Genomic DNA, 12,311 nt, shown 5'->3' on the forward strand with positions numbered 1-12,311 from the left:
TCTCACAAGTATGCCTCACTGATATCACGTATTGTTACAAGTTTCTTCTTAATGCCCAAGTAATTAGTGTATCAAATGCATTAGAAATGCACGTATTGAAATTGTCATGTACATTGAACACTTTCTTTCATCTGTTCATTAGAAAAATTTTGTCTTGTGAAACACTGTAAAAGAATAATCCTTGCACATAGATGCTTTGTAATAGCTTGGAGACTGCCTTCAGTGTTCTGGTTTTGTTGGGGTAGAATCAGAGAATCAATTTTCTGCTCAGGAAAGCTGCATTTTTGAGAAGACTGCAGTACCTGATTTAGTCAAGAACAAAACTGTTAAGACACTTAGTTTCTGTTCATGGCCAGCTATAGTATGAGGGTTTCCATAGCTATCAAGGTCTTTAGCAGTTTTGAGTTAGCCAGATCAGAAAGCTAGAAAGAACACAATACAGGGCAGCTGACCCAAGCTGGCCAATGGAAATATTCCATATCATAAATATCCTGCTCATTATAAATTGGAAGGTTTGCTGGGGATGGTCCCTTCTCCTCAATAGTTGCCATCACTGGAGGGTCTCAGCCATCATTCTTCTCCCAAGGCCTACTCTTCTGTTTGTTGTGACCATCATGCTTTCACTGGAGCTGTGGAAGAGGGTAGAATTAGATTATACGTAAGGAAGGAGTTCTTCATTGTGTGGGTGGTGAGATGCTGGAACAGGTTGCCCCGGGAGGCTATGGATGCTGCATCGTGGTAGGTGTTCAAGACCAGGCTGGATGTGGCCTTGTGCAACCTGGCCTAGTGGGAGGTGTCCCTGCCCGTGGCAGGGGGCTTGGAACTACATGATCTTTAAAGTCCTTCCAACCCAAACCATCCTTTGGTTCTATGAAATCTTGTAAAGTGTGTGGTTTAGAAAAGGATGCAAGTAATATATTTTTGAAGTAGAAAGATCCTCTGCTTGTCTGCAGAAAAGCCACTCTCACTGGTCTTCATACACATGGGTGCAAACATGTTCTGCAAATGTTACCATCCTCCCCCCCCTTTAAAATCTGCATTATATTCTTACTGTCTGTTTTTTAAAACTAAACAGGCATCCACCCCTATCTGGACCTGGATGAACACTCCTAGCCTTTGCTAATACAAAAAAAAAGCAGCACCCAATGTGTTGTACCTCTTAGGTTTCTCTACCTTCTGACTTCAGCTTTAGCTACTGAACTGCACTAATATATGAAATTCTTGCAGCTGCTTTCTGGATTGTCTTTGATGAATGAGCAAAGGAAAGATGGTCTGATATGCCAAAAAAAAATCCCAAAACAAACCCAAAACCCTAGCTTCTGAGGTCTGCTACATTTTGAAAGAAATGTGGAAATCATATCTTGATTCTTCTTAGTTGAGGTCACCCTCCCTTGACCTCAGCTTACATTTACCATAAATGAAGAACCTTTCAGCCTAAATCAGAAGGTGGCAGGTGGGACAAGACACTTGCTTTTTCCTAGCTCTCTGCAAAGTGGCTCCCCTTATCCTTGGTATGCCCTCTGTATTGTCTCTGTTTGTAAAGCTGCCCAGAGCAGCTTACTCCACACATGCCACTTCCCCACACAATGGAGTCCTGTTTCTACATAGCCTACTGACTGTTGTGTTGATACACGTTAAAACCAAGCCAGTTTCTTTTCTGTAAAGAGCATGGGACAAAACTTGGCTTGTAAATCAGCAGCAGGCTGTTCTACTCCTTTGAACACTGGGACCCTGCTGTTCCTCTGCACTGCAGGGTGATGGTTACAGCTTTCCTTTCCACAGTGAGCCAGCCACTTTCTGTGCCAAGAAATGTTCCAGTTGGAGAATCTGAGTCACTACAGTCATGAAGTAGTGAGGCCTTGGAATAAGCTGCCCAGGGAGGTGGTGGTGTCACCATCCTTCCCATCCTTGGACATGTTCAAAAAAGTGTGTAGACAAGGTACTTTGAAACATGATCATGGTAGTGTGGGATGATGGTTGGACTTGGTGATCTTAGAAATGTTTTCCATTAATATTTAATTTAATGTTTCTGTGATTCTGTGATTCTATGTTTGTCCCATTCTCACTCAGCTTTCTTGGGGCTTGCATTCACATCTAGCTACTCCTGGTCCAGGAGCATGTCTGCCCATGTTCTTCAAGAGAGAGCCTCCTTTTTTGGGGGAACAAGATATTTCCAAAGCCTAGTTTTCAGCAGCATGCCTGTGTGTGAAGTAAGGCACCACAATCATTCAAAAGTTGAATTGTGCCCTTTTGCAAAGTCATCTGCAAAGCCAAAAAAAGGAGAAGTCTGGGAATGACATCAAAGATGCCTCTGTTTCTGTTTAAAACATTAACCACCCATTGCAACAGAAACCAGCTCAGCCATTTGGGTCAAAAGCATTAAATTCCCATGATATATACAAACACAACAGTTTGGCCAGAATCCAAAGCAAGTTGACTATATGAAAAAAGCTGGTTTCACTACAGCATCCTGGAGGTCCCTCCTGGCACTTCAGATCTCTAGAGCATAGCTCATAAAAGACTTTCAGACCACAAATATACAGGAGCAACTGTGTCCTAAACTTACCCTTCCCAGTATAGCTTAATCATGCCTCACGGGAAGTGTGTCTGACTGCACTCATGATTTGACTTACTTTTAATTTCTCTCTTTAAAAATAATTTTATCAAGAGTCTATGTAAGTAGGCAGCTGGAGTTCATTACCTGAGGAAAGGATATACAGAAACACAGAGAACTCCAGATGTGTTACACACCTGAAATCACTGGTCTGAGACCACTAATCACTGGGTAAAATTGTAAAGCCTGTGTGATTGTCAAAGTCCAGAGTTCTGCCACCAGACAAATGACAGATTGCTCTCCACCAACCCCTCTTCCCTCCCAAAGTGGGAGAGAAAAGGAATAAGGGAGAGAGACTTTCGGATTAGAAAGAAACACTAAAACAGCTTTAATAAAATAATAATAAAAATACAAAATGCACACAAATATGTGCAAAGCCAATATTGAATCCAACCCTCCTGACGGCAGTTACATCACTGTCACCACTGATGCAGTGGGGCAGGCACTAGGGAACTCTCAGACTGGACTCAGCAGCAGACAGGAACTGGATTCAGGAGTTGGATTCAAGAACATATGGCTTGAGATCAAAGGTAAAAGAGACAAGGTCCTCCTTGAATGCCAGCCATTGAAGAAGAGAGCTTGATGCTTGTGATAGCTCAGCTTTATGCTGAACATGACATATATGGGATAGGATATGCTGTTGGTCAGTTTTTAGGGTCACCTGCCCTGTCTGCTCCTCCCTGCAGCTACAGCCTTTTACTTTCTGCACCCTCAAGATTTAGCAGTGACCTTGGTCCTCACAGGAGCAAGTATGAGCAAGAGGCTTTCTTCACACCAGTCCTTGGTAGGAACTATAGATGTCAAGCGTCACCACTAGAAGCAGACACTATCTGCAAACGTATGCCACCACTTTCAGAAAGTGCAGTCAGTTAGAAGAGACTTAGCTGAAAAGTAAAATCACTGAGCAGTGTTTGTTCTGTCCTGACTCAAATCAGGACAGTGATACAGATCAGGTTCATGACAATTATTCCTTGTTTCTAAAAACCTTCGTAATTATGCGCAGACTTGTCTTGTGTTATAAATGTCAGTAACTTCACTGGGATTCCATGCATCTTCCAGCCCCTACCAGATATTGTACTCAGTCTAGTGCATTTTGTAAGAAGGGATATCCATGTTCCATTGTGCTGATTTGCTGGTTCAGTGACCAAAATGAAATTAAACAAATACTGTTATATCAATTAGAGCTGTTGTACAAGCTCAGGTACTACCCGTTCAAATTAAAGGTTTAGGTAGTTCATCTGAGAGCTGCATTTAAGGCATGGATCTAAACTGGAAGATTGTGATTGTTTATATTGTGATCCATATAAATTGCACTGGATAATAAGATCAATTTTTGGTAGTGGTTTTATGGCCATCTCTGAAGAGGGAATGCATTCCTTCCTCAGCCAATAGGTACACACTTTAATTCCTTTTTCTGAAGAGCACCGTGCCTCCCTATTTACAGTCTTCATATACCTGACCTGTTTCATTAAACTATGTTTTCCATTTGAAAGCAACCTTGTAATTAAGGGTAGGACATCATTCATTTAAAAGGCACTAAGAATTAAGTTCTGCTAAATTAAGACAGATTCTTAACTGTAACTGTTCCACTTCGTGACTATCCTTTTTCTAGAGCCTTTGTAAGTTTTCACAGTTGGTGGTCATGCTTACCTACATCAAGAGGTTACTGATAAAGCAGTAACCAAAATCTCATTTATCCTGAAGTGCTGTAAGAATGTCTTAAAAAATCAATGTCTCAGTATAAACTGGCAATTTGGATTCACAGACTTAAAGAAAAATTTGCTCCTAATGTAATGTTTAGTTACAACCAAATCCAGCCAGTTTTTCAGAAAGACAAATCAATCCACAGCCCATGTTGAAGTCAAAAACAATTGTGTTTGAAATTCCAGAGCAACACAGTTGTGAGCATAACCCACACAGGTTCCTGACTCTTCTTTCTCCCTACTTGCAACATTACTTCCAGAGAAGGATAAATTTTGGGCCATCTGGCAAAATTTTGTAGCTGTCCCCACCCTTCCCTCTCCCTCTGTGACCCCGGCTGCTTCCAGCACTAGATGTCTTGTTTTTAAGAAAACACTATTAAGCCCAACCCTGGTAAACAACGTGTTCATCTCTTGTTCCACTCTGCAGTGAGACACAGGCTGTGGGGTCCCTTATCCATCCATCCACCTTCACCTTGCACTCACCTCTCTGGTTTACTATGCTGCAGTCCCACTGCTGTGAGAACAGAGTGACAGCTTGCAGACAGAAAATGCTTACTTTGAAAACCTCACCCAGTCCTTTACTCTTGTATTGGTCCAGAACTACTGCAGTCTTTGAGTTCAGGCCCCAGGTGGCACAGAAAGTAGAGTCACACAGAGAAACAGCTAGGAGGACTCACAGCAGGATGCTTCCAGCTTGAGACCAAAGCCGCAATAAGCTCTGAGTCAGCTGCTGTCCCTTCACCCTATCCATCACTCTGAGGAGCTATCGCTTTCAAAGTACGTTGGCAAAGCGGATAAAGCACTCTTCTTCCAAAAAGCCAAATCTTGAAATGAAATGTTCAGACCTCTCAGGCCATTCAGGTGATTTGCTTCTTCCATAAAGATATTTTACACCTGGAAATTCAAGATGTTCTCTTGCACAGAAGTGCTTAATAATTTGTGGGGTTTTTCCATGCTCAAAAAATGCCAAAGTGCTGGAAATCATGATTTCCTTCCAACTCTCCCCAAAATAACACCATTGGTTTGGGGTAAAAAAATCTGTATTTTTCTCAAAAAGGGGGTTTATATCGAGAAAAGTGAAACACCTGGAAGTTGGCACGTGCAGAGAAGATTTGAGAGGGGAACATGAGTCTCGTGAATATGATGAACTGTCACTTCCTATGATTAACATTCATGTGATGTTTGACACCTTGGCTGGACATATCAAATAGTGCACAATACAAATTAAGTTATCTTCACCTTCAGATAACAAAACTGCATTTCTGTCTTCTTTTGCTGAGCTCCTCTCCTTGTTTTTTTAAAAAACACAACACTTATTTTCTGCTTAGGGCTCTACTGTCATGACTCATTTTCAGCTGTGTCCCCTCCTTGCCATTCTTTAGCATGCCTACAGTATTTTAGTAAGAATGAAGGTTTTATGCTGAGAATAAGTGTGTTTGCAGCAGATGCTTAAGGTGATTTCTTGCAGTTAGTCATACACCAAACAAGGCTGCAAATTATTAAGACAAGGACGCAATGTGGTGCTTTGTCACCTCCAGGATTTACAGATTGCTTAAGTTATGAGCATAAGGCATTAGTGGTTCTGACTAGAAAAAGAAAATGAGATTAATCTCCTGTTCCATTTTCTGTGATCTGCCTGTATGTTCTCAGCTGCTGCCAGTTCTTTTTACTCTGTCTCTTTTTGATTTTGTGTAATGCAAAAGCACTGTCACTTTTGTTGTCCTGCCTCACATCTTGCTATCGCCAGGACACTGCTCAGCCTCTTCCCTTCTATGAAACAGAAATTCTCATTCACAGTGGCTCTTAGAGTTTCATGCCCAATGATCAATGACGCTTTTCCCAAAGTCTTGGATGCATTCTCTTTATTAAAAAAAGAGAACAGTTTTACTTCTAAAACACCCAGGGCTATTCTTCAAAAGCACGTGAGAGCAAAAGTTTGAAAACACTGCAAAAACACTGTCCTAGTTGCCCTCTACAAGTACCATAAGCAAAAGTTAGACAAAGCATCCAATACTGAAGTCTCACACTCTTTTAAGATATTTCATGTTTATGAGGGAGTGGCTGGACTGAGGTGATGCTGTTAGCTTTCTGTTGTCAGTGACAGCTAGTGGGCAGCGCAAGGTGCCCATGCTACAGCAAATCTTGGCAATGGTGCAAACAGTTTTCCCACCTACATTCTCTTTTGTGTTTCTTTGCTGCTAGTGTACCATAGTAAATTGACCAGTAAGAGAATCTCTCCTTCACCTTTTGGTTCCCCTGGTCTGTGAGAAACTCATCTGCTGTTCTAGGCCGCAACAGCATTTGCCTAGCATCCGCCCTGGTCCCTGACATAGAAAATAAGAAGGGTGGTTGAAAGCCCTTCTGCTCGTGTATGAGGTTTCCTGCATCCTCCACAGGCTTCAGTTCATTAAGTTCAGACCGTCTGCAGAAGGAGGAACAGTGAATTCTGTTCAAACAGCATTCTGTGCATGCTCTGGAACGTTTCTCTCATTTTCTAACAGTTCACCAGAACTTAGAGCAGCTCTAAACCAGTCCATCATTTCAAGTGCAAATCCTGACATTTCCTGCCAAGAAGGAGCACAAAGAGAGCAGCAGTGGGAGGTCTCCAGCTTGATCCCTGTGAATACCTGAACATAACACTTTTCTCCTTCCCCCACTGTTTCATAGGAGCACCAAGATTGTAACTGGCCACAACGGAGAAGCTCTGCCTTTCCTGTGACTGACTATGCTAACAAATTTGGAAAATAGATTACTTTGCCAGTCAGTGTTCAGTGATAATGTTAACAAAGCAAAGCATCCATCTGGAATCATCTTAGTCCTTTCAGAATTTCTGATTTATTTACTCTGCTCCTAATCAGTCCTTAAAGTTAATTGAGTTCCATGCAAACAGCAGATCTTCCAAAACATCTCTAAAATAATCCTAAGATGCTTCTCTAACATAATGGCACATAAGGTTCAAAAATGGTACCAGAAGCCCCTCAAATTACGAATTGTAAATCATTGCCATCCTTTTGATATAGGTGATGCCAGAAGATGTGTAAAAAAAAAGAAAAAAAAAAAAAAAGCTGGTTTCACTGTTTTTTTAAACATACTTTCTGACTATCTGTGGTTGTATTAGAAACATATTTGCTATGACAACAGCACCTGATCATCTTCTGACAGTGCTGAAACAGAAGCTGACAACTCCCAGATGGTAAAACAGCTGTCCAGGTAGTGTGTTATATCATGCCTCCTTTGGCAAACAAAGGCAAGTAAATAAATTGTTGAAGCACAAATACTCTGCACTACTTGAAAGAGATAACTAAACATATGAAAAATGTTTTCTGTTCACACAAAACTGCTGAGGAAAAGAGCAGGAGGGTTTGAAAACACAGGAAGATCATCTAATGGTGACCAGTGCAGACCTTAGTATCCTCAGTATCCTTGGGGAGCATTACTGTATGAGTCAGAGATATTGGGGGGATCCAACCGCAGGTCTTCTGCTCCTTTTTCCTTGCTTGTGGTAGCTATTGAGGGCAGAGTGCAAACGAGCCAATTCCCTTATAGAAGGGGTCAGTAGCTTTCCCACTGTGCCTCAGAGCAGCTGATATACAGCAACCAGGCCCCTGCTCTTTCAAATGCACTCGGGTATGGAATTGCTCTTCCTGTAACTGCCTAGGGTGAAGCAATTTGTTAAAGCTTCCAAGATGATGCATCCATACCAGGGATGATCTAGTGACCAGGAGCTCTTAAGCAGAACACAGAGAGATGCTTAGTGAGAGTTGATGAGTATTTCCTTCCTACACTTCAAATGAAAGGGTCTGAGCTTCTTTGTAAAATCAGATTTGCATTTACCCTTTCCAACAGACACACAGTCAGGGAAGGACTTAGTGGAAGTGGCAGCTTCAAAGCTCTAACTGTGTAAGAGCTGAAGGCTTTAGAATGGATCCTAAAATACTGGTGAAAAAAAGTCTGTTGGCTGGGCTGTGGCTGATGCTTGGAAACTCAGCTCTTACTCTACTGCCTGTCTCCTGTGCTACATCTCACAGGAAAGCATCCTACTTCTGTGCTCAGCAACACCAGTGAAGGCCCAGGAATAGAGTCTGTTCATTCAGGGCTGTGTGGGGCTAGCGTAGGGTGAGTGAAGACTGCAGTCCTGTTACTCCAAGGAAAGTGCTATCTATGCACATCTTAGCTTGATCCTTTCAGCAGCTAGGTTCCTCTGCTCACAGGGTTGCTGGAGAAGGTTGAGTCATGGTCATATCAGAGCTGGTGCTGGAGGTGAAAATGAACAGCAGCCCTTGAAGCTTTCACCAAGTGAAGAATTTGATCTGGCTGATGTGAAGGCTAAAGACTGCCAGGAAGTGAAACACCAAGTCAGCAGCAGGGAGATTGAATCATGATTTTTTAGGATGTGCACAGGAGACAGCACAGGAGTCTTCCCCACCAGTTCTCCTGCCTGTTGCAGGAGGATTGTGTTTTTCTGCTGCTGGAAAAAAGAAGATGTAGGATTAAAACCTGGAAGGAAAGATCAGAAAATACTAAATGGGCGTTGGATACTATTTCGGAGCCATCACTATTTTGCCTCATGGACTCAGTTCTGGGGCCTCTCCTTCCTGAAAGATGAAGAGTCACTAAACCCAGACCCACCTGGGTCTTAGCCATGCCTATATGTAGCTGTGCCCCAGTGCAGGGTCTGGATTGTAAGTTGTGTTTTCAGTCAAAGAGGCAAATGTTCAGAAGATCTAGCAGTTCCTCTGTGATTAACAGCTATTAGGTCTACTTTGTCTTGCCACGGGAGGGGAGGCAATAGCCTTCACAATATGTCCAACTAGAGATGTGAAAGTCTAACGTGACAGTTATGCCATCCATAACTACTTCCTTCCTCCCCTTTCATTGCTGGTCTTCAGGGCCTGCAAAATCCAGTTCTACAGTAGGTCTGATTTGCTCCAGGGCTTTGGGGCTTTCTCCCTCTGTAATAAATACAACACCTGCATCTACCTGGGCTGCATAAGTCTACCTGCCAGTTCTTATTCCGCAGATATCTTGTGACATTTTACTGCCTGACACTGATAATAGGGCTGAAGTACCATGTCCTATTTCTTTGCTTTCCAACTGAAAACTTCACTGGACAGAAGCGCTGCCCCACCCCCAAGGCAAGTGATGCACACCTAGCCATCTCCCTTTCCTGTCACCAGGTAAACCCAAAAAACATCTTTCTTTATGGGTCAACAGGTTCCCTATAATTCCCAGTCTGTTCTTCAGAGAACTGGTTTCCATGTATATTATCAGGTATCTAGCAGTTTCTTGATCTCTGTTCCTGGGTTTACAGCCCAAAAAAAAAGCTGAGGGCATGATGTCCTCTGCTGATCATTGGCTGGGAACGTGAGTCAGATAATACCAAGTTGTTTCCAAGTTCAACCAGGTGACTAATTATCCAAGGACCTGGCAAAAATCCTATCCAAAGTAATTTAAAATGGATCACTTCGGGCCTTTGAAGTCTGCTGGCATCAAAATGCATAGAATTTACAGAAGGTGTTTAGTGACTTATAGAGGTAATTAAACCAGCAATATCAACACTGCTGTGCTTCTGTTACATGGGGTACACTGGAATCAGATCAGCCAGCGTTCCTAAAAAGTGAATTCCTGTTTTGTTTTGCTTTTGCCTGGCTGTTGTCTCTGTTCTCTCATGAGTAAGTGCAGTAGAGACCTTTCTATTTATCTCACCCTGAGGACTGTTCTTCTAATCCAGCTTCATAATTCATCTTTCCACTGAAAGCCATGCATGCCTCTTGAAACAATTTAGCGTTGGTTTCAGGAGAGCCTGAGATCCTCATTATTATGAACAAGCTTTTCACTGATGAGGCGGTGAGAATTGGTATTAAGAAATGGAGACAGAACAAAAATTGCCTTGGAGCTTATATTGAGATTTTGGATTTTCCTGCAAGCTACAGAGGGGAGGTCTGAAGGTTATAGCAGGCTGCAGCCTGGGGCATGCCACATGCCTTCCCACAATGGCCCATTGTATCAGCCAACAGTAATGCTCCCCAGTGTTTTCCTACAGCAGCCTTCAAATATCATTAGCCCTGTGGCTAATTGCACTTTACACTCCAGCACATCAACCTCACTTCTGGCATGCAAAACCTGTACTGCCACTTAGGAGATACAGTTTCAAGTCTCAGCTCTGGCTTTCAAGATTTTGATTTCTTTCCTGCATGCCAGGCTTTAATTTAGGACTCAGCAAGGGTGTAGCATGCTTTCACAGGAAAGCGCAAAACACACCAAAAGAAGCGCACTTGAGGGCTGAGGAGGGTGCTGAAAAGTATTCCTAACCCCTTGTAAGCAGTGGTGGGGCAAGGGAAGGGGGTCTAGTGATGCTTTCTGAGAGAGTGCAGTGACACCATGGGGACAGCATTTCCCTCCAGCACCTCTGCTGTTGGGCAGGGCACCCCAGACTGGGGATGCTGATGTTGAGTGGGTCTGGTCAGCTCAGGTCAGCTTCTCACTGTCCTGGCAGAAAGCAGGGAAGCGATCCTTTCCAGGGGGCCCTACATTCATCTCTTGGAACAAAAAGTAACTGTTGATGCCTTCCAGTGGTTCTAACTCTACCCTATCTGGAGAGGAAGGATCTGAACAGGTACGCTGGCAACCTCGAAAGCCTGACCTGGAGGCATGGCCAAGAAATATTTGGTTGTGGGTTGGTGGGGTTAGTTTTTTTTGGTCCACTTCTAACCAGGTTCTCCTTTTACTTTCAGCTCAATATTTCGCTAGCATCATGGTAATCGTTGGTCTCTCTGTGGTGGTAACAGTGCTGGTTCTGCAGTTTCACCATCATGACCCACAAGCAGGAAAGATGCCCAAATGGGTAAGCGGCTTTGGTGATAAATGTCCAACAGCTTAAGGAATTAAAAAATTAATCTAAAAGCTGTAGTAAACTAGTTATAGATGAGGGAAAGAACAAACATAGTAAGTTTGTTTTTGTTAAAAAATTATTTTTTTTGCTATTTGAGGGAAAGAACAAACATAGTAAGTAAACCCAGTATCTACTATTTGTGTTTTCCATTTAAATTTACATTGGGTTGGCTGAATCATGATAGAGTAGTCTTGCTCAGAGCTTACTTTGCAAGTGCTAATCCCATGGGCAACATCTTTGATTTCTTATCCAGCAGACACCAGTCCTTATAAACTGTGACATTTCAAACCACTAAACAATTACTGGTCTCTTCTAGGCAGTTTTTTTTCTCTTACAGAGGTTCTCACTGCAGTTTGTGACAGAGCTGTAAACAGCCATAACAAAGACAGGAGGTGAAGCCAATTTACCTCTGTCTTGCAACTATTCCAGTCAGCTATCTACCCACCTTGGTTTCACAGCAGTCTGGTTGTACAGCATCCTCTGGATTAGCCTGACATGATGCTGCATGGTTACCAGTGTCAGCCTGAGTACAGAACAGCTTTCTAATTTAGCCACTCTAAAAATAAACTACAGCATCAATACAAATTTTAAATGCCCAGTAGCAATTAAGCATACTAACAAATATTTCTTAAAGTGCTGTATCATTTAAGAGCATCTTACTTTCAGTACAGCGGAGCACGTGAATTCTGGATGAACCTGCATTTAAGCAAGACCTGAGCACAAATCTGAGTAAACATGCTTTAGATATCTACCTGGACAGGGCATGCACCAGCATGACAGCTCCTATGGACAATTTTACTGTTTCATCTGCTTTTTGAGGAGCCTAGACACAGTAGCTTGTTTTAAATCTGCTCACAGGCCCTGCAAGACAGCTCTTGCTCTCTACCAGTCTCTTGCTTTCTTGGCTGGAAACATAACATGCAATGGATTCTCATTCTTAAGGAACTCTGTTCAGTGGCCTGACAGCTGAACTGGTACACAATTTTAAAAATGCCATCAGGAAGCAAAGACTGTGGAAAGCATTACTGAGAAGTGCAGGTGGTAGACTGTGAAAGCTGTAGGTCAGGCAAGCTGAAAGGGCTGAGAGCTCTCAAGAGAAACA

The 12,311-nt window shown here is 42.6% G+C and overlaps 1 protein-coding gene across 1 annotated transcript in view; it reads left to right on the forward strand.

Annotated features, from left to right (window-relative positions):
• Nucleotides 1-12,311, forward strand: part of LOC103779554 (neuronal acetylcholine receptor subunit alpha-7-like) — a 44,318-nt gene that overhangs the window by 28,060 nt on the left and 3,947 nt on the right. The window contains exon 8 of the mRNA XM_008947187.1: nucleotides 11,052-11,161. Coding sequence (XP_008945435.1) covers nucleotides 11,052-11,161 — 110 coding nt within the window. The remainder of the gene's footprint in view (nucleotides 1-11,051; nucleotides 11,162-12,311) is intronic.

This window comes from Merops nubicus, unplaced genomic scaffold (assembly GCF_000691845.1).
Source record: "Merops nubicus isolate BGI_N331 unplaced genomic scaffold, ASM69184v1 scaffold11179, whole genome shotgun sequence".
Classification (NCBI taxonomy): domain Eukaryota; kingdom Metazoa; phylum Chordata; class Aves; order Coraciiformes; family Meropidae; genus Merops; species Merops nubicus.